The 23,514-nt window shown below is 33.5% G+C and overlaps 1 protein-coding gene and 1 pseudogene across 1 annotated transcript; one reads left to right on the plus strand and one right to left on the minus strand.

The window, feature by feature from the left end:
- The first annotated feature begins 7,954 nt into the window (after positions 1 to 7,954).
- On the plus strand, positions 7,955 to 15,577 carry LOC148694667 (uncharacterized; annotated as a pseudogene).
- Positions 15,578 to 15,852: 275 nt separating this feature from the next.
- Positions 15,853 to 20,724, minus strand: LOC137716893 (agamous-like MADS-box protein AGL104). The gene is made up of 12 exons (XM_088699195.1): positions 20,372 to 20,724; positions 19,442 to 19,495; positions 19,119 to 19,151; positions 18,985 to 19,003; positions 18,780 to 18,841; positions 18,549 to 18,576; positions 18,208 to 18,269; positions 17,928 to 18,027; positions 17,786 to 17,836; positions 17,548 to 17,657; positions 16,972 to 17,167; positions 15,853 to 16,258 (listed from the first exon to the last, which is right to left on the minus strand). Exons 1-12 carry the CDS (start codon positions 20,554 to 20,556, stop codon positions 16,115 to 16,117), a joined length of 1,044 nt encoding a protein of 347 aa, XP_088555321.1. The 5' UTR covers positions 20,557 to 20,724; the 3' UTR covers positions 15,853 to 16,114.
- Positions 20,725 to 23,514: the final 2,790 nt, after the last annotated feature.

Here is a 23,514-nt window from a genome sequence, read left to right on the forward strand (position 1 = left end):
CCGTAACATTACCTTTTTATAATTCCCCTAGCTAAATGAGTAAAAAGCACAAAGTTAACTTTGAAACTTTGTGTGGTGGTACAAAGCAAGACATTGAGTAAAAAACATTGGCCAATCCGGGTGTTTGCATGCATGTACAAGTGTAACCTTGGTTTCAGTGGACTTAATAAAAGTGCCGCTCAAGGCCAAAGGACGAAAGTGAACCACACGAGTTTCTTCACACCCTTCTTTTATTTTAAATTTGAAATCAATTAAAATGGCCAGATTTTGTAACTGCAAGCACTCAGAGTCTTTTGCCACGCCATTGCCCCCGTAACTTTTCCTTAAATATGCATGCATGTGAAATTTGTCTTCTAATTGTTCTTTTTTTTTACATTTGTAACAAAGTTCTTGTACATAAAAATATGCCTTCTCCAGTCAACTTCAGTTCATTGGCCCAGACGTGAAGGTTGTTCGTAAAAGATAAGAATGAGTTATATCGGATCTAGAGTTTTATAAATTTTCCAAAGAAAAGAAAAAGGATTGTAAAGAGCTTGAACTGGTTTTTTTTTTTTTTTTTTTTTCGTTCTCTTTACGCTATTTGTTATCTGTGAAGCAATAATATGTAGCACCTAGAAGGAAAAAAATTAACTAGATCGAAGAAAAAAGATGGTACACAAAATCTAATACGATATCCATTAAATTTGGTGACTTGATAAGATTTCTGTGTTCATACTTTGAACGAGGCACAAATGGTAACCATGCAAACTTGCTTTTTCAACCATCCATTATATGCAACACATCATCTGTTATAAATGAGGTTTGTCACAAATGGTAACCCTGCGTTTCTATATTTTTCTCTACTCTTCATTTTGGTTCTTACAATGTCAAATAAATAAATAAATAAATAAAAGAAAGAGGTAAAATAGATAAAAGTTTTTTTTTTTTTCTTTATAAGATGTACCACTTTATATTTGTTATATGTGAAGCAATAAAATGTAGCACCATATCCGTAGAATTACTAGTACAAAATAGGGCTTTAATGACATTTTTTTAAGTTTTTTAATGACATACTTTTATTAAAAGAGTAAATTGTAGCAATAGTCCCTTAACTTTAATCAAATTGGAGCAATGGTCCCTCAACTAAAAATCCATTATCATTTGTCCTGGAAGGACCAGTGCTACAATTGAGGTCCATCAACTTATCAAAACGTGTAGCTATGATCCTTTTCGTCAACTTCGTCAAAATTTTGTCAAAATGAGTTATATTAAAATGACCATTGCTACAATTGAGTTAAAGTTAAGGGACCATTGCTACAATTGAGTTAAAGTTGAGGGACCATTGCTCCAATTGGGTTAAAGTTGAGGGGTCAATGGTAATGAATTTTTAGTTGAAGGACTATAGCTGCACGTTTTGATGAGTTGATGGACCAATGATAATGAATTTTTAATTAAAGGAGTTAAAGTTAAGGGATTACTGCTACAATTTACTCTTATTAAAAACGTTATTATAGTAAATCAAAGACGCAGCTTTAAAACAAAAAAAAAAAAAAAAAAAAAGGATCCATAATATAGTTTTTTGGAAGGATACGGTTAATGAGATATAATTAATTAAACGGGTGAACCTTTCCAAGGCCGGGAGACTAACCCTTATTAGTTCTAATCTCACCGGGATGCCGAATCATGTAATGTCTTATTTTAAGTGCCCCAGCAGGGTAACAACTAAAATTGATAAAGAATGCAAAGATTTCTTTTGGGGGAGAAATACTAAACTCAAACCAATGACCTAGAAGAAGGTTTGTGCTCCAAAGAATCAGGGTGGTTTAGGAATCAAACAAATTGATCATTTTAACAATGCTTGTTTAGCCAAATCAGGTTGAAAAGTTTTAACCAACGAAGAAAATTGGTGGGCTGAAATGGTCAAAAGTAAATACTTACATAAGTCTGATTTTTTAAATTCGAAGATTAAACAAAACTACTCACTTGCTTGGAAAAGCATTCTTTCTAATAGAAACATCATTCATGAGGGATTGAGAGGGATTGTGGGTAATGGTGAAGTCATACTCTTCCGCACCCATCATTGGGTTTTTCCTTACCCCCTTTTTCATTTAATTCCCGTGAATGATGGGAATAATATTGATTGGAATCTTAAAGTAAGCAATTTATAGTTCATAATAGTTGGGATAGCATTAAATTAGCTACTGTAGTTGATGATGACATCATTAGAAAAATTTGCTGCATTCCTCTCCCTTTACAGGAGTCGAAGGACAAATTAATTTGGGGGCTTAACCAATAATGGGAGATTTTCCATTAAGTCTGCTACTTGGCTACAAAATCGGAAAAATCACTCTAGTAATTGCCTTACTTTGTTAAAGAAATTGTGGAAGCTAACTATTCCTCCTAAGGTTAAAATGTTCGCTTGGCTTCTGATTCAAGAAAGATTGCAAACCAAAAAAACGCTTAAGTCGTTTTGTTAAAAACATTGACAAGTTATGTCCGTTATGTAATACAGCCGAAGATTAGTGTCATCTTTTTTGTAGTTGTGTTTTTGCTAGTAAAGTTTGGAGCTTAACTTTTGGTAGTTTTAATAATGGTATCATAAGTACTAATGATAATTTTTTTTATTCGATGGAATCCTTAAGTTCTAATGACAAGGACGGCCTTTTTTTATCTTAGTAAGGTAATTCTGAACTGCTGGCAAATTTGGATATAAAGAAATAACTTGGTGTTCAGAAGTGTGCCCTCGATCCCGGCGCGTTGTGTTTCTATCGCCGATAGTGTTGGTTCAGCTTTTTTCGAGGCTAATGGGAAGTGTGACTCCAATGAGGTTTTACCTATCTCTTTCTTTATTAAATGGCATCCTCCTGACCGACATGATGTGATTAAACTCAATTTTGATGGTTTAGTTTCGAACAACCATGTTGCTGCTGCCTTTGTGCTCCGTAACAGTAATTCACAAGTGATTGGGGCAGGTGCTCTTAACCTTGATGGCGCCACTATTTTGGTAGCAAAAGCAATGGGTTTGCGAAAAGGGCTCCAGTGTGCTAGGATCAAGGGTTTCACCAAAGTGATGGTGGAGGGGGACTCTAAACTCATCATTGAAGCTGTGCAAGGTCACTAGGGGATTCCTTGGAGAGTTAGCTCTATAATCAATGGTATTCGTATCCTGGCTCCGTCTTTTAGTCATGTTGACTGGAAGCACATTTTCAGGGAGGCAAACTTTGATGTGGGTGCTTTAGCTCACCTTGGTCTCTCCATCTCAAATCCTCATTATTGGGATTCCTGCTTACCTGATGTTGCTCTTTCTGCCTTTATTTTTTATTGTATTGGAAATGGTTGTACTAGAGGTTTAGTACTTTAATGAATTTCTTTGCATAAAAAAAAAATAATAAATAAATAAATAAAAAGCTACAGGAATGATTTATAAAAAAAGAAGAGCGGAAGTTCCCGTGAATTCCTCAAAACTTGCTAAACCCTCACGTCTCCTTCACTCCACTACCCAGTACGTAGATAATGAAAGATCAACGCTCTCTTTCTCCTCAAGGCAGAAGACTTATGCTGCAAATTCCTAAAACATTCTTCATCACGAACACTCACTCTCTTTCTATCTCTCCCTCTCTTTCTCTCTCTCTCTTTGGGATGCCCACAGTCTTCATCAACCAGATTGATTGTTTTCCCCAAATTTCACTCAAAACCTAATTGTGTAAGGTAAGTTTGTTGGATTGGTTATGGGTTTTCTAGAAAATAATTTCTATATTAATCTCTTTTGTGAAGTTGTATTGATTAATCCAAACTATGTGGCTGGACAGATTTTAGTTTGCATTGGCATTTGCTAAAAGCAGTTGTTACATATTGTAGTTGAGATTGATTATTTTATTTGATTTGGTTAGTCACTGCCAAATTAATCACTACCATGATCATTTTTTTTTTTTTGTTTAACTTTGTGAACCCCTTAATATAAATTCTAAATTAGATTAACTATTATTTTTATCATTTTTTCCTAATCTTTAGATTTGTGTTCTTGTGGGAGCTAGTGTTTATAGCACACCCAAGGTTCTAAAAAATGTTAGGCGTTAGTTGAGCGGCGAGCTGGCGCCTAGCACCTAGGCGGCTAAGCAGGGTCTAGGCGGCCTAGATTGATTTAGGTAAATTTTTTGTATATCTTGTAAATAAGTGCATATTGACACTTACAAAAAAATTATACTTGTATGAAATTCATGAATAGGATAATAAAAGAATGATAAAATACAAAAAAATATTATCTAACAAATCCAAAATTTAAAAACATATTAAGCATATATGCCATATAACTTAAGACATTTTGAATGATTATATCTAATTTTTTTTAAAATAAAAGTAAAAATCCCACGTAGTGGGTTGGGTGGTTTATAATAAAGAGAAGATTCTGATGACAATATGGGTGGTTCATAATAATTTACAAAATATTTTTTTAGAGATCATATTAATTTATGTTGAATTTAAAGAGAAATAAAGGTGTCAAATATGTGGATGTGGAAAGGGCACACTAGGACGCATAAAGATGGGACTCTACAAAAAAACTTATTGGTAATGACATTCAGCCTCATCAGTTTTTATGAGAAAAATCAATGCTAGGACCGACAGCCTATGGCTTTTTACAAAGAGCAAGTAATTTGATGCTAGGTGTCCAAATTTGATTGGAGAGAAACTAAGAAAAAATAAATAAATAAGAATAGTATGTAGAGTGGTCACGTGGTGTGAAAGGAAGAGAAAGAAAGTCATCGTCTTCATCTTTCCTCTTTGCCAAACCAAAAACCAAAAGAAACCCAGAAAGGTGATCTGCATTCTTGAAAACATAACAAAGTTGAAATTCCTGGACCGCCTAGGCCGCTCAAGGGCCGCCCAGGCCGTCTCGGTGGCCGCCTAATCCCTATCCCGATTTTGTGTTAATCCTCATGGCCGGCCACCACCCAGCACCTAGGCGGCCGCCTAGGCCGATTTTAAGAACACTGAGCACACCATGTGTTTGATAAAACTCCTCATAAGCTCTGCTTTTATTTTTTATCTTTGCATGCAATAGTTTATATATTGTGCCCTTGTGCAGAGCAGAGGGATGTTGAAGATATTGATTTGTGTTGTGGTACTTGAGTGATAGCAACTGTTTTTGTGTACACGAGCCAAGGTTCTAACCGGTCTTAACATATGGTAAATTAAAACATGTTTGGGTTGCACCTTATTCGTACCAACTGAAATATCGTTCAAAATTAGCACATGAACAAGGATGGAGTAAAACACGAAAAGCTAAGAAATTCGTTTCATTAAAAATCATCAGTAACAAAACTAATGTTGATTAATTTCTCTCTAAATCGTTTTTCCGACAACACTAAAATCAGTAGAAGTACAATGGGTCATATCTTTCCCAGTTCTTGTAAATTCTTGTGTAATCCGTCATAAAAGTCATAAATTATCATTGAGATATACATGTTACAAAATTCAGTGTGGTCCATTACCCCTCGATGCGAGGGGAAACAATTGATGAACTCTCAAGTCATAGATCCTAAGGTAAACTTACAGAGAGAGAACAAAATTTTAGGTTCAAAGAATGGATGAAGCTATAAAAGAATTAAGTCTTCTAGGTATTTGAGGTCCACATACTCTTAAACGTAATTGTAGTCGGTCTCTTAATTGTTTCTAAGGCTGTATATAGTTCAGAGTCCAGAGGTTGTGTTAGTTTCTGTTATGGCATTTCCCTATCTTATATGCTACACGTTAATGAGTGATTATGATATTTCACTAAATAATTTAGCCTTGTTTTTTGCTGCTTTGTAAATGGCAATAATGTTATCCGCTATTACCTTTTGCGTTTGTATGAATGAATTTTTTACCGAAACCAACTAAGTTCCAAAATTTAGGAACCGGTAGTTCATCGCAAAGGAGCAGAGTAGTAGCCACGGAGGTACTAGGTAGACGAAGCAAATTTTAATTATCAAGCTTCCCTTCTTATTGCCCCAGAGTAGTTGGTATGTAAATGTTGTTGAGATTGATTGTTCATTTGATTTGGTTATAAATGCAAAGACAGTCTTGGTTTTGTTCATTAAATTTTCTATCTTCAAATTATGCTATGTGAATAATGATTTGTTGTTTATTGAATGTTAAAGTTGCTTTTAAATGTCAATCCTAATTCTTATTAATGTGGATTTGGTCCGACTTAAATTTATTGATTTTCCTAATTATTTGGTTCATATATTGGTTGGATTTGTCAACTTCTTCATTTTTTTTTTTTCTTTTTTTTTTTTTGTCTTCTGGTTGTCTTTCATTTGGTCGTAAGTGAAAAACTGTTGATTAATCCACTAAGGTTGTGTTAGGACAATATATCCTTGAGGACTCGGAAGAATGACATTTTTGTGATTGAAAGGAAGGATATTCGGAAATATTAATCTGTGGTGTTATAGTTAAGGAACCAGAGTGTTTATCTGCATCTTAATTTGTAAGTTTTCTTTTGTGCTTAATTTAGATTTTGCACTTGAAGGAGACAGAAAGGACTATGACTTTGTGAAATCTAGTCTTTCATAATGTTGTTTACGTTATAAGTGGTGCACGTAGTCTTACATATAGCCTCTGCAATTTGAATTTGCCGCATTAGAATAAAGTTCTTGTTTACTATAGCTTACAGTTTTCCTTCATAATTTGTACTTGGAAATTTTCAGGACGAGAGGCAGAAGAAGTTGTGCCGATTATTGATATAACTAAGAGGAAAGAAATATATAAAGTTGCTGCTGTTTTGTTCTTGGAACCTGGTCGTCTCTTCCTTATCAGGTATTTTATTATTCATCCTTCCCTAAATGGTATGAAAATGTAGCATATTGTTAAATGATATATACTAAATCCAAATTGGGACCTATAATTTTCTCTTTAGAGCAAAGGTACTTATAATCAAAATCCAAATGGGGTATTTATTTTGACCAAGTATCTGCTAGCGATATGCTTGATAGTTGTGAGTGATTTCCTTAGCAAGGATAACTTGTTTGTTTGCATAATTAGTTTCATTAGAAAGCATACACTGATTGTTGCCGAGATATATTTTTTTTCTCCGCGCCAAACTGTTTTGAATTTGAGTCGGCCAAAATCTAACTTATGGTTTAGAGAGTTAGAGTGACTTGAATTTGACTTTGAGTTGGCCAAAATCTCACTCATGTGTACAGGTTTCTATTCAATCATCACCCTTGTAAAGAATAAACCAAATTCACTTGATTGGACGTTCATAAAACTTAGGTTCCAATTTCTTTGGATCATGCTTTAAAATTTAGATAGAGGACTTGAAAATGACTAGACCAATACATCCGAGAGTCATGCGAAAGTAGAAAATTTGTCGTAGCTTCATTTGTAGTGCTTTGAGTAGTTCATTGTTAGCGCTCGTTTTCCTCATTTTTAACCATTGAGTCTAAAATCCCTACAACTTTGAAAGTCCCTCATCCAAAACACGGAGTAAGTAGTCTTATATAATCAAATAAGTAAACAAACAATAGTCATGGTAGATATTCAAATTAGCATAATGATAAAAGCAAGGTTGGGGTTGGGATCGATTCCTATAACTATAGATGTGTGTTGGAGTATCAACCTACGTATTGTTTATTGGGTTCGTGATAGTAGTAATACACATAATATTAAACATAGTAGTAACCTAATCTAAAGTTGAGAGGTGTTAAAATATCACAACACAAAACACACTCATTGATGTGTTTGACCTCAAAAGTTGTCACCCAAAAATGTTAAATTAAAAAAATACATAATCCCTAAATATCACCACTACATATCAGAAAATTTCATTTCTTAGATTGGTTTGAGAGTATATTATTAGTTGTTATTTTCATGCAATCTCGTTATATGTTTTGTTTTAATATCAATTAATATAACTGTTTTAGAATGGATAAATCTTGGATGTCTATGGATAGAAAATGACAAATGTATTCCAAAGGGGTTGAAAGCTTTTTGAATTATGATATGCTTCATGCTACTAATATTTAACTACATACGTTGTCCGTGCCTAAAATGTGGTAACATTAAATCAAGGACGGTTAAAGAGATAAGAGAGGATCTCTATTTCAATGGTATAGCTCTAAGTTATTGTACATGGTATTGGCATGGAGAAGCTGTTCCAGATAATAAGAATGAGAAAAGGAGCAACCGGGAAGAAATAGTTGAAGATAACACCATCGGGATGGTGGAAGCAGCTGATGATCATTTTGTTTCAAATCCTGAACAATTTGAAAAGTTGTTAGAGGATGCAGAGAAACCTATATACCCTTGGTCAGATTGTACAAAATAAAGCAAAGAATGGGTGTAGTGATAAACTATTTGCAAATTTACAAGAATTTTTAGGAGTATTGCTCCCACAGAAGAATGAAATAACCCCCCACTGTGTATGAAGCCAAAAAAAAAAAAAAAAAAAAAAAAAACATTGTTTTCTCTCGGAATTGAGTACGAAAAAATTCATGCATGCCCCAGTGATTGCATCCTATATAGGAAAGCATTTAGATGTAACTGCATGTCCTACATGTGGTTTTTCTAGATGGAAGGTTAATAGAAGTTCTGGGGAGCCTAGTAGGGGTACATGCAAAGGTATGGTATTTTCCCCCTATTCCAAGATTTCAAAGAATGTTGCCACTCGGTACTATGGTCTGGTGGTATTCATCTTCACTTGGAAGTGAGAAGTCTTAGGTTCGAATCTCATGGATGACGAATTCAATATCAAATTAGGTTGCTTATTATGTGGCTTAGCCAAACTCCCCCTCCCCTTAGTGTAAAAATGTTGAAGTACTAAAAAAAAAGATTTCAAAGAATGTTTAGCCAAGGTTCTAAAGAACGATAGGCACTAGTCGGGCAGCGGGCTAGCGCCCAGCACCTAGGCAAATTTAGATAAATTTCTTGTAAATAAGTGTATATTGACACTTATAAAAAATTATCCTTGTATGAAATCTAAGGATAAGATAATAAAAGAACGATAAAATGCAAAAAAAGTATCCAACAAGTCCAAAATTTAAAAACATACTAAGCATATATGCCATATAATCATAGTGAGGAGTATTGTAGGATGACATATGTACAACAAGTTCACAATTTAAAACCACATAAAATGCAAAATAGGAGGAAAATAAGGAAATATAGTAATTGTCTTTAATATCCCGGAATTTAAGTTGATACACACCTATTCTATAAAATTAACAAAATTTCAAGGTATAAACATATGCGCACCGTTTGGTACGTGGGACGGGACGGAAATAAGTGGGACAAGGCGTTCCGTCCCACGTTTGGTGCGCCTAAAACGGGTGGAACGAGCTGTTCCACGGGACGAGTTTTGGGTGAATTTTCATTCCACCTCACCCCCCTGGAACGACTCGTTCCACATCCGTGAAACACAAAATTATAACCTCTCCGTCTCCTTCTTCTTCCTCCTTGTTTCCATCCGAGGGCATCTTTGCTCCCGCTCCGTTCCGTTTCGTCCTGTCCCGTCCCGTCCCGTCCCATTCCGTTCCGTCCCGTCCCGTCTGCATACCAAACGATACCATTCCGTTCCTTTCCGTCCCGTCCCGTCCCGTCCCATTCCGTTCCGTTCCGTTCCGTCCCGTCTGCATACCAAACAGGAACTTAGAAAGTTAGAATAAAGATAGGATTTTTTTTTTCAATCTCAATTTCAATTTCAATTTCAATTTCAATTTCAAAAAAATTAAAAATAAAAAAAGGGCCTAGGGCCACCTAGAGCCCATCCACTTTTTCCCACCATTTTGCAAGAAAACGCCTCGGCCACCCTCCGCCTAGTGCCTAGGCCGTTTTTTAGAACACTGATAATAGCAAGACAACAAAGAATTTGATATGGCATGCCCAAGATAGAGAAGTTGATGGTAAATTGCATCATCCGACTGACTCTTCCTCGTGGAAGCTTGTTGACCACGTGTGGCTAGAATTTGGTGGTGGCCCAAGAAATCTCCGACTATCAATTTCAACATATGAGATTAATCCCCATGGTGCATTAAGCAATAGATATCGTTGTTGGCCAGTGATTATGGTCATTTACAACCTTCCACCATGGTTATGCATGAAGTGAAAATTTATGATGTTAACACTGTTGATATTTGGCCCTAAGAAACCAGGTAATGATATCGATGTTTATATGGGACCATTTGTTGATGACTTGAAAACTCTATGGGAGGTTGGTGTTGAAACTTATGATGCATACAATAAGGAAAACTTTATGTTAAGGGTTGTGTTATTATGGACCATCAATGACTTTCTTGCTTACGGAAACTTGTATGGGTTTAGTGTGAAATGATACTTTGGATGCCCTATATGTGGTGATAGAACATCTTCTAAATGGATAAATTTAGGGAGAAAGGTAATCATTACTGGTTATAGAAGATTCCTACCACAAAATCATCATTACCTACAAAAAAAAAAACCATTTGACGGTACTCTAGAGTTTGGGTCAACTCCATCTCTGTTAGTGGGGAAGAAATATTACATGAAGTTGAAGCAATCAAAATATCATGGGGTAAGAAGAATGTAGATCTCCCATCAATAAACAAAAATAAAAGAAATATTATGTCAAAAAACGGAAAGCTTCTTGGAAAAAGAAAGGTGAGGAATTGAACAACGAACACAAAAGAAACAAATAAGAAGGCAAAAGATATTGATAAAAAGGCTGATGTTCAAACTCGTTGGAAAAAAAAGTCAATCTTCTTTGATTTACCATATTGGAAGTCACTGCATGTTCGACGTTGTTTAAATGTTATGCATATTGAGAAGAATGTTTGTGAGAGTATCTATGGTACATTACTTAACATTCCTGCAAAAACAAAGGATGGTGTGGCAGCTCGGAATGGTCTAATTTTTTGGGGTCTATGCACGAATTTGGCACCAGAACATGGAAATAACAGAATATTTCTTCCCCTAGCACCTTATACATTTTCTAAGGATGAGAAGATTTCAATTTGCAAAGCATTGTCCAAACTCAAGGTCCCATCTAGATATTCTTCAAATTCTAGAAACCTTGTGTCAATGGAGGAGTTGAAACTGTTTAATCTTAAATCTCATGATTGTCAGATACTTATGCAGCAACTACTTCCTGTGGCATTTCGTGCAATACTGCCAAAGCATGTAAGATCTGTTATCACTAGATATTGTCTATTCTTTAGTCACTTATGCTGCAAAATAGTAGACGTTTTAAGGTTAGATGAAACACAAAGTAAGTTGGTGATTACTTTGTGTTTTCTTAAAAAGATTTTTCCATCTTCTTTTTTATATAATGGTCCATCTCATAATGCACTTGGTTAGGGAAGTTCGTTTACGTGGATCGGTTTATTTTTGTTGGAAATATTAAAGGGTTATGTGAGAAATATATATTGACTAGAGGGCTGTATGGTTGAATGTTACCTTGCAGAATAAGCTATAGAAGTTTGTAGTGAGTATTTATCAAGAGTATACCCAATTGGAATCCCGTTGAAGATTCATTCACATCATACAGATGTTGGCTATCCATTATCGGTTGGAATTTTTTTTAAGGAGGATAAAAAGTATTGGCAGCAAGCACATCATTATGTCTTGGATAACACACCGGAAGTGGAACCTTATATCAAGTAAGTTCAGCCACTCATACTCATTTATATAGTTTAACTCATCTTTGTTTTATCATTTACTTACGACATTTCATATCCTTTTGACTAACTCAATGTAACCTAATTAAAAAAACTATCAGGGAGCATAGGAAATCCTTGACTAAGGAGCACCCCAAAAAATCATAATCTTTGAAGTGGCTTCAGGATCAACATAATCGAACTTTCATTTATTGGTTGCAGAAAGGTATTAAACTCGCATTGCACTTATGTTCTAACATTTTTGTTTATGAACTCAAACTAATTATGCAAACATATACAGGTTGAGGATGAGTTTAATGTCCCTAATAATCACATGTTAGAAACTCTGAGATGGATAACACATGGCCCTTAAGCTAAAGTAACAAAATATTCTGGATATTCTGTTAATGGTTGTAATTTTCACACCAAGTCTCGTAATGATTCACAAGTCACTCAAAACATTGGAGTAAGCTTTGGTATTCAATACGATGCAAATTTCAAGCGCTAAGGATAAGAATCTTATCGCAGATACAAATTTTTAGAGTGTGATTCAAGAGATATGGAAACTTAATTATAATGCATTCACGCGTGTAGTGTTTAAACGTGATTGTGTTGAAAATAAAAGTGGCATCAAATTAGAAGAGTTTGGGATCAAAATAATTGACCTCAACAAAATTGGACACAAGTCAAATAGTTTTGTTTTAGTTAGTCAAGTGAAGCAGATATTTTACATTGCAGATCCAGAGGGTTCCATGTGCAATGTGGTCGGTTGTACTGCTAGGGCCTTAGTATGATTGGCTACATGATGATGAGCTAGGAGATACTATAATTGAATGTGAATGTCTTACTACTAAATTGCTACCCGTTGAGTCATTTGATATACTAACTACGAAGTCTGATGACATATACGTGGGGATGACTACAAAGGCATTTGGGTTGAAAATACATGGTCATATCATTCAGAAGAATATATACTATATTTCATATGTTATTGAATGCTATTGAATGCATATTTTTAAATTACATTAGGACTTTCTATTTTCTCCATACTTTTGGATTTATGACTTATTGGTAAGGCTTAATTTATCTAGAGATTATTAGGCTGAGATGAAGTATGACTATAGTCTTTGTGGAAATGTGAGTTGAATTCATATTAAGTTTTATTATTTTGGAGAATGGCCAATTGCCCTATTTCTTTATTTTTCTTTCTTCCACAACCAAATACTTGCATGAGCCTATCCGTTTAAGGTTCATTTAAGGAACCAAACATCACCTTTAAGGTTACTGGCATGATCCTATCCGTTTAAGGTTCATTCAAGGAACCAAACATCACCTTTAAGGTTCTTTATTTTTCTTTCTTTCTAATCTTACTAATTTGATCATTGTCTTGATTTAATATAAATCTTGCAAAATATCTTGATGAAATGACAGATTCAGAAGAAGATGACCAAGATTTTGTAACAAGGAAACCAAGAGGTGCAACTCAATTGTAAGACTTAGTGCAACGTAGAAGTGATGGGGATTGGTTGGAGGTTGGATATAATAGTAAGGGACAATAGTGTGGATTTGCAGGGGCACAACTAGCTGGTTTTATTGGCCTTATGGGGTGTACCACAATTCCAACTTGGAAAGAAGTGGAGTCATCTTAAAAAAAAAAAAAAAAAAGATTTGAGACATGGTTTAGGTATGTCTCTAAAAATTAAACAAAAAAAAGCTTTTACATCTGTTAGCATTCATTCTTAAATTTTTTTTTTTTTTTTTTGAACAAATAATATTCATTCTTGATCCTGATGTGATGTTAATTTTGTATAGTTCACCTCGTTAAAAATTGATAATAAAAAAAAAAAAAAAAAACCCTTCTTGCTCCGTAAATACAGATTACCCACACCGCAGCACAATTCAATTAATTTAAAAATTATTGTTCATGACCCACACAACCCATGAATACTTAGCCATGGCCCATGAACTATAGCTCATTATATGTGGAGTATGGCTTGTCACTTACTATTTACTGAAAGCATTAAAGAGTTCAACCATCTTCACTAAATCACATGCATGAAAATCAAAACATTGTATCTATTAGCATACTTACCAAAGGAAGATTTTTCATTGATCATAAGCGTCTGGATGGATTTAGATTTTCAAATCCATTTAGTTAATTGACTATAAGATGTCAAATAATTGACTTTGTGAAAGTAATGACCAGTTTCTATTATGCATTTGTAGAAAGCATTTATAGTTCATTCAAATAGTAGAGCACATGTTTTGAAGAGTATTGCATTGATGTGGCGAATGTTCAAGAGTAATCTAACATGTGAGTACTTATTAAAGTTCAAAGATCAACCAGAAGTCTTAAAGAAACCACCAAAAATCTATGATTTCATTCATTAGCTAGTATGAGATGAATATGTGAGGTTGAGATTAACTGAGAAGCATATGGTAAGTATATATAATTTCCAAATTAATTTAGAAGCATATGGTACATATTTTGTTTTGCTATTATTAAAGACTAATTATTGGATTGCATTTGATAGAAAATCCATTAAGAACAGTTGAGGAGACGAGCTAAGCATAAGTACCCTCATCGACTTTCTAGAAATGGCTATGCAAGATTGGAAGAACAAATAGTATTGTCCTATTACTATTTTATTCATTTAATTATTATAAAAATCAAAACTGTTTGATCTAATTTTGATACGTTCATCCAAATAGAAATCAGCTTACGGAACCACTGCTGACATTGATCGATCAATGCTTTGGAAGCTTGGGCGTATTGATAAAAAGGGAAACTATACTAATGAGATGGTGAAAGAACGCACTGATAAAATAGTAAGTTTTATGTGTAATGTTAGGAAAGATACTTAATTGATATATTTCATACTGACGCCAACTGTTATAGGATGAAGTAACTAAGGTTGTTGAAGATGGGACTTACCAATATTTGGTAGCAATGACATATTGACTTGCTTTGGAAACACCTTAATATTCAGGTCGTGTAAGAGGTGTTGGAACTGTCGTCACTCATAAGACATACTTCAAGACTCCAATGTGCAAAACGCAATCGAGTCAACAACAAATGATGCAAAGCAGCAAAGTTTACACATTGAGGAGTTAAATAAGAAATTCAATTTGATTTCTTCTTTGTTAACTCCAGATCCATTGAGCAAGATACAAGAGTTGGTCCAATCTAATGTGATATAGCCAATTGTATTTTTGAGAAAGCTTGTTGCATAGCAAGGAAAGAAAAAAAAAATGAAACATCTACTGATAAAGTGAAACAGGATGATCTGGTGGAAATCAGGTCTAAGAAGAGAGCAAAACATGGCGATGTGGCAGAAATCATGTTTAAGAAAATAGCGAAGCAAAAGGATAGCAAGAATACTAAAACCATGGATAAGATTAAAGCTATGAAGGTATGTACTAGTCATTGCAAGTTGGGTTCTTCTTAACTATAATAAGTAGCAATGTTAATTTAAGTTTACTTTTCTTAGGTCAAGCAAAATGATATGGAGGAAATATCTAATTTGAACATCATGGAAAAGACAGACAAAATTGCAAATTCAAACGAAAAAGAAAGTGATATCAACAAGCATTTCAAGGTACAAAGTCATTGCAATATTTGTTCTTCTTGGCTATATTAAGTAGCAATTATTAATTTAATTTAATTTTCTAAGGTAAAGCAAAGTGATCAACAGAACATATGTGATGTGAACATCAATGAAAAGAAGAACAAAATTGCCAATTCCATGAAAAAAAATATATGATATCAAGAAGGTACATGCCTTTTATGTCTTTCCTATTTATACAATAATCTTAACAGTAATTGATTTATTAATGAAATATTTTTCCTTAAGGTACAACAATGCAAGCTCACTATAGACACTACTAGGAACATTGTTGCATATGAATCAATTTTCCCATTGGACGGGCCAATACATGGAGTTCCACTAGGGCCTATGAACCTATGTGTTTCTATTGATGTAGCAATTTGAGAATATGTTCTTCACCCAATACCTAGTTGTGAATCTATGAATATCAAACAAGCAATTGAGAGTCACGTAGCTTGGCCATGACATCTTGTTGTGACAAATGATGAGGTATTACTATGTGAATTTCTAACAAATATGTGAAAAAAATTATAGTACTAATATGTCTGATTTCACTATATTAATGTATCTATGCAAAGCCGAGAACGAATCCCCTCTCAAACAAAGATCCCAAAATTAACCTTTTGATATGTGTTCATTTATGCTTATAGCTCAAAACATGTATAAGGATGTTGCCGTGCCTATCATCATGGAATCTCATCCATCAGAAATACAATTTCATGATTACAAACAAACAAAAAGACAATACAAAACTTACTCCATATAATTACATCTAATCAAACGAAAAGATAACATTCACGCAAAACCTTGCATCACTTTAACAGGTTTTCAGTAGCCGCTGGCCGCAGCTAAATTATCCTAGTTATAATATATCTGGAGCAACGATCATGAACTCTGCGCATTTTTTGCTTTGGTATTATGTCAATGTCCATTAAGCTGAGGAACTTTGTTTTCATGATTATAATCTGCAGCTTCATTGTAAGCTTGTACACTGGAGCTGCTAACTCGGATCTCCACCTGCTCATGTGGCATTATTTCTCCCATGTTGGAGCCTACCATCGAATGCTGCTTAATTGCATCATCATTTGGATTAAGTCACTTAATTAGCATTTGAATTTTATAATCCTAATTCACATCAAAAATATAAATTCATGACTCGCAAAAAAAATCACAAGAGGAGTAATTGGGCTGGAATTTCAAACATATTAACCAATCATATACATTAAGTTGTCATGATTCACAGTGTACTAAAACGTTATGTTGGTGAACCATATGATTAATGTGTCAAAGTGAATCATAACCATTTATTGATTATGATTTAACCATATTTGAATGTGAAATCATGTTCACTGTTTGTATAACATGCATATAAATTCACTGTCACATAAATCATAAACGTGGTAGGAACTTTTCTCTAATTCGGCAGTCATATTAGATTGTAATTTGTGAATAACAATCATTGGTTAGGTCAAATTATGTCTAAAAACCTAAATATGTCATCATGATTCACAGTTTGGTTAAAAAGAAATTTTTGTCTAACAATCAAGTATATATTTTGAAGTTGACTGTGAATCAGAACCTATGGCTAAGTAGAATTATGTTTTAAAGTATAGAATAAAATATGAATTTAGACTTTGATTAAATAAAATCATGTTTGTTAAAAAAAAAAAATCATGTTTGAAACAACCTAGTAATTAGGTGCTTAACCGTATACTTTGGCACTCCTACTGAGATTGAAAGATGAATACATAGAATGCATGTAGAAGGTTGAACTAAACCTGATATTGTGGCAACAAGGTTGGAGAAATGAGGGTGGAGGGGTGTCCTGAGGAAGTAGTGTAAGTCTGAGGCCAAGATGAAAGCTCTCCATCACTAGCATTTGCGACACTCACATGACACTGTGCTATGGTACTTGGATCTGCATTCGAACTTGGTCCTTGTGAAAACGGATCATACAGTGTCGATGACAAATTCCTATATTTAAAAGACAATATCATAAAAACTTTCAATAATTTTTTTTTTCTGTATATAAATTAAAGAATAAAATGGATAGCTACATTTTACACCCTTTAAATTTGGGGTGATTTTCAAAATGAGACACAAAATTTAAGTTTCACATATTACACCATGATTAGGTTGACATTTAAGCAGCATTTGCACAACATTGACCAAAAAAAAAAAAAAAAAAGTAGATGATTAGATTTTCAGATATAAAGAGTGTATAAGTTGATATAATTTCAAAACCTCAAACTGCAATATAAGAAAATTAAATCTTCATAACCAATTTTGAAAACCATCTCGAACTCAAATGGTGTAAAATATAATTAACTCAAGAAATATAGTTAAGTAGGTACCTAAGTTGATGCTCCAAGGGAGCAGATGCATCGTAAATTTGGGCTTGGTTGTGACCAGCGCTAGACAACCAACCTGCCACCTCATTCTCGAAGGAGCCTGGCAACACTTGCTGTGCATGCATACATAAAATTATCAAGACTATGCTAACCTCTCAATTAAAAATCTAACTTCTTTTTAATCTTTAATTTTAATGTATCTAAGTACATGCTTAATGACATTCCTTTTTTGTTTTGTTACCTGTATTCCTGAGGGATCATAGGAAGATAGATGATTGCTCAACAAATATTCCTGAAATTTGAAAATATAGATCATACTTGATGTTCTCTTACTCATAAGAAACCAGATAAAAAAAAAATTAATTAAGTGGGGTGCCTCAAACCTTTCTCTGCATAACACTCGTCAATGTGTCCATTAGGCTTTTCTCACAGGATTCAATCTCCGCCGTAGATGTCATTTTTAGTGGATCTGGCTCATATATCCTATATACATTTAACATTCGTCAAATATAAATTTATATAGCTTAAAAAGAAAAACGAAGCTCACTGACAAATAACTAACTGAGAGCGTAAATAGCATTTTCGATTTTCTTTTCTTTTCTCAAATCTAGTCAGTGGACACATTTATCATATTCATGTATAGTTTGCAGGTTCTTCTTTTACCTTATCTGCTCCTCAGCCATTTGAAGTTGTTGTTGTAGCCCACCAATTTCCTGTTGAAGCTCCTACATGGAAAGTGAAATTTAACCATGTCAAGGTCCCGACGAAAAAAATAACCATGTAACCATGAGCAAAAATTGGACGATATACCGCAGTTATTTTTTTTAAAATTAAAAGTAATTATCAAAAAAAAATTTAATATTCAGTTTTCAGAAAGTGAAAACCTGAAAATAAAAAACTAAAAAAAAAAATAATTATAAACGTCTTATTATGTCCCCCTCGAATATTGATATTGCCATGTAGCTTACAAAAACAACCTCACAAAAAGGTAACAAAGTTTGTACCTCAATTTCCGAGCTAACAGCAGTAGGACTACCCCCAGTCGAAGTAATCAGAGTTGACATCATACAAGGAAGAAACAAACAAAATCAATAAACTAATTTATAGCAAACAAAATCACTTGAAGGAATAAGGAAATGTTTTTTAAATTTGTTTTTTTCTTGAACTTTACTAATTTTAGAAGGTTGAGAACAATATGAGTTCTAATAACATGTAAGCAGAAGAGAAAAACAAACTTGGCAAGTTGTAGAGCAATATCATTTTCACTTCTTAGTTGCTGAAGGACCCTTAGCAAATACTGCAGAGAAAGAAAAAAAAAAAAAAAAAAAAAAAAAACGACATGGTATACATATGCATTTATTTAATTTTCTCTTGAAAAATTAATATGAAAAACCACAAGATAAAATTATTGGGTACATTGCTAGATATCATGCATCTGACCTCTTTGTTTTGAAGATCGCTGCAAAAAAGACAATGAACAAATTATTTGACAAATTCGAGAAAAAAAAAAAATCAAACGTTTAATAAAATGATGAACTTTGAGACTGATAATTCTATAGGGACCAAGAGCATACGGGTGTCTGTTGTGATCAGGAAAAATTATAGCGCTGCGAAAATAAGAAAACATAGGTATAATCAAATAGCTGACCAATGGATAAAATTCCAAATCATCCAATCTTTTTATTTATTTATTTGGTAATAAATATAGGAAGCTGCTATAAACACACTCATCTCAACTTCTGGTCATCAAATTGAATGAATTGAAACTACCAAAGGACAAAAATTAACTAAAAGTGTGTTAACGATATATATAAAAATTAAAAATTAAATTAAATTAAAAAAACGTGTGTATAACACTACCCTAAATATAAAGTAATTCGAGTTTAAGCGCACATACTGCTCTCTTTCTTGGTCGGGGAGATTAATGTAGCGAGTGAACACATCCTCAATCCTGATTTCACAATAACATTTTTATTAGAACAGATAATTTGAATTGAATTATAATTAATAAACCCAAACCAATAGGAAAAAGAGAAATAAAATAATAAACCCGTAAGCTTGTATCAATATATGATTAAATAGCAATGGAACATCTATACTCTAATTTGGAACTAGTCAACAGGAGGTTGTTTGGATAATCACACTTAGGGAATGAACCAAAAAAATGCGAAATGATTGTTGCCTTTTAAGAGTTTTTTTCTTTCAATTGAATACTTTTTAAGGGATTTGTATTCTCTGCATGTTTTCTTGTATAGTATTGCAACAAAAAAACACACAGAGGTTCCTGAATCCTTTTTAAAAGCTTAATTGAACACAATTTCCATTTGCTGAACAAGAACATGCATTGTTTGAATATATAAATACACGTGGTTGGCCATAAACATACATAAATAACAGATTAAGTATTTTAATACGCGTGCACGATTGTCATTAGCATTTACTTTCTCCCTAATTAGAGATGCAAAGGATGTTCAATCATTGTAGTCAATGATCCTATTCCCCTGGCTTATGTTAATACAGGTGCAAATACCAGAAAAAATATGGATGTGTAGAAACCATGCCACTTCTTAGAATGATTTTGAAGACTATTCACTTCTATCACAACATTAATCACATAGTAAAGATTATGAAAATCCGGAAAAGCATATTGAGTTCAATTTAAGTGTACAACTCTCAACAATTTCTCATATATATTCATCACTTTCTCTATTTAAAAGAACATGAATCTGTTAAATGTTACATGCAAATTTAAAACAACTGCAACACATACATCCTTCTTAAACGAATGAAGAACATATAAAAAGTGAGAAATTATGGATAGTAGAACCTTCTTTTGCCGGAAAAATGGCTAAGGCGACCGGAGGGAGAGAACATGATAAGAGCAATGTCAATATCACAAAGGATGGAAAGCTCATAAGCTTTCTTAATGAGTCCATTTCTACGCTTTGAGAATGTAACTTGTCGATTAGTGTTGTTTTCTATTCTCTTTATCTCCAGCTTAACACGACCCATCTTGATCTGGCATGCATCTAAATCTATGAGGGGAACAAAAAAAAGAAAAAAAAATCTAAGAGAAGTTGTTTTAAGAAGGAAAATTGTGAAGTGTATCGTCTAATTCCTATATATGAACAATGCATGAAAAGAGGCAGCTTAAAAGAAGGGTGGTTGGGTTCGAGAGAGGGAGAAAGAGGGAGAGGGGAATATGGTTATAAATGTGAGGGAGGAGAGATAGGACGACATAGATCGGGAGGCCAAAGGATTGGACCGTCAATATACTAATGGAATGATCATTGGATTGGACCGTTAATATATTAATGAATTACATGTAAGTTACATAATTTTTATAATACAAAATTAGTAATTGATTTAAAGTTTTAATACTCACACCCTTATTAAACTCCTAATTAATTTTCAATTTAAACATTTATAAAATATATATAATATAATTAGAATAAGTTTGTACCCTTTAAATTTTTATAAAAAAATTTCAATTTTTTAAAATTATATGTACTGTCACATCCCAGCTCGGGCCCCCACCACATCCCTGGCTCGATTCTACCGTAGCACGATATTGTCCGCTTTGGGCCCCAACCAAACCCTCACGGTTTTGTTTCTGGGAACTCACACGAGAACTTCTCAGTGGGTCACCCATCATGAGATTGCTCTCGCACGAACTCGCTTAACTTCGGAGTTCTGATGGAATCCGAAGCTAGTGAATTCTCAAAAGGCCTCGTGCTAGGTAGAGATGATAATATACATATAAGGCTTACATTATCTATTCCCCTGGGCGATGTGAGATGTTACAATTCACCCCCCTTAGGGGCCCGACGTCCTCTTCAGCACACATTCGGCCAAGGATTGGCTCTGATACCAAATTGTTACATCCCGGCCCAGGCTCGACTCCACCGTAGCACGATATTGTCCGCTTTGGGCCCTGACCAAGCCCTCACAGTTTTTTTTCTGGGAACTCACACGAGAACTTCCTAGTGGGTCACCCATCATGGGATTGCTCTCGCGCGAATCCGCTTAACTTTGGAGTTCCGATGGAATCCGAAGCCAGTGAGTTCCCAAAAAGCCTCGTGCTAGGCAAAGATAGGAATATACATATAAGGCTTACATGATCCATTCTCCTGGGCGATGTGGGATGTTACATGTACCCATTCTTAAATATACCAATTTGTTATATGAAAAATGTACTTTTTTTTAATATAAAATGTACCCATTTTTTATATAAAATCCATTCAATTTTTCTCTAATCCATTTTTTATTCTTATATGGCTACATTCTATTTATTAGAAAATGTATCATGTCAAGCTTAATAGAAGAAATTTAATAATGTTATTAAGCTTAATATCTTTTTTTTTTTTTTTTTGTGTTTGAAAAATGTACATATGTTTTGGTACAATAATTTTTTGGTTAGTTTTGATGAACGTACCCATATGTGTGTGTATATATATAATATATTGAAGAGTATAATTTATTTTTAATATTTTTATTCCCATAAATTATGAGTTTTATTTATAATCTCATTAATATAAATAATTTACAAATTGCATTTTTAATTTAAAAATATTATAGCCTACATAGAAATACATTATTACATTAATGTCAGAGACTTCGATAAAAAAACTAAAAACCACGAAGGTTTGAATAAAAAAATATTGGGAATTAGGGACCACATCCAAATTGTCCCATAAAACATTATCACGTCATTTGAGATTAAAAAATTCTCAAATTTGCTTTTGGATAAACCATAGATAAAACTCAAACTCTATGACTAAAACCCACCTACATTTCTGCATTAATTCATTAATTAATCTATTGCTGGGGCACGTAACTAAAAAGGGTTTTAACATTCTTATATTTTCATATGAACCACGTATTCAGCTTTGGCCTAATCTCTGAAAATATTGCTAGAGGTGTAAAAAAATATTGGTTAATATTTCTCTTGTAATCACAAAAACTCCACGGAAATATGACAGTTCAAACTTCTAACCAAAACCCATGAACAAAACGCATGTCAGACTCACATAAAACACAATTTTGTTAATTAATCCATTTTTTTGTTAACTACATTGAAATGTTTGGAATTGAAGAGAAAATCAAGAAGAAACAATGAACAGAAAGATGAACATAGAGATCTTTGAGATAAGAGTTTAGAGAAAGAAATATGATTTGTATTGACTGAATTAAATGAAGATTACACACTTTGTTTTTATACTAGTAAGCCTAACACACTAGTAAAAAAAAACCCTTGCGCGATGAAATTCAAAACTTCGTCGCGCAGAGTCTTGCACGACTAAACACACATCATCGCACGAAGTCACTTTGAACAACAAACAATATCATCGCGCAAAGTCTTGCGCAATGAAACACACTTCGTTGTGCAAAGTCTTTACAAAAATAAATAAAATAAATTTTTTTTTAAAAATCTTTGCATGACGTAATCCAAATATTTCGTCGCCTAAACCAATTTATTTTCGTTTTTTTATTTTGTACGTATAACACTTAAGAAATTGAACAGTATATATATATTTATTAAGTAGCTTTAAATTTATTATTTTAGTTAGGATCAGATTTTTTTTTTTAGAAAAATATATTATTGTAGTTCGGGATTGAATTTTTGTTAGAAAATATATATTTTAAATTGATGATCGAATTGGTTCATTGTATTCATATAGGGTCAAGGATTGTAGCTGCAAAAACTCATCAAAATCAAAGTTGAAATAACCGTTAAATCGTGATTTTTTGTTTATAACCATTGAAAAGTTTTGTCCCATTACTTGATATCTAAATGTTTGTTTTTTCCGATTTTTGGCGCATATGATCTCGAAATATATACAAATAAGTTTGACGGTTGGATCGTTGAAACTACTTTCATAGAATGCGTATCCCATCAAAACAATATATTCACTAACAATTAAGAGTTTATTTATACTTTCATTAAATATAACATAAGACTAGTGTAAA

The sequence above is a fragment of the Pyrus communis genome, chromosome 8 (assembly GCF_041283825.1).
Source record: "Pyrus communis isolate YQ-2024b chromosome 8, ASM4128382v1, whole genome shotgun sequence".
In the NCBI taxonomy this organism is placed as follows: Eukaryota; Viridiplantae; Streptophyta; class Magnoliopsida; order Rosales; family Rosaceae; genus Pyrus; species Pyrus communis.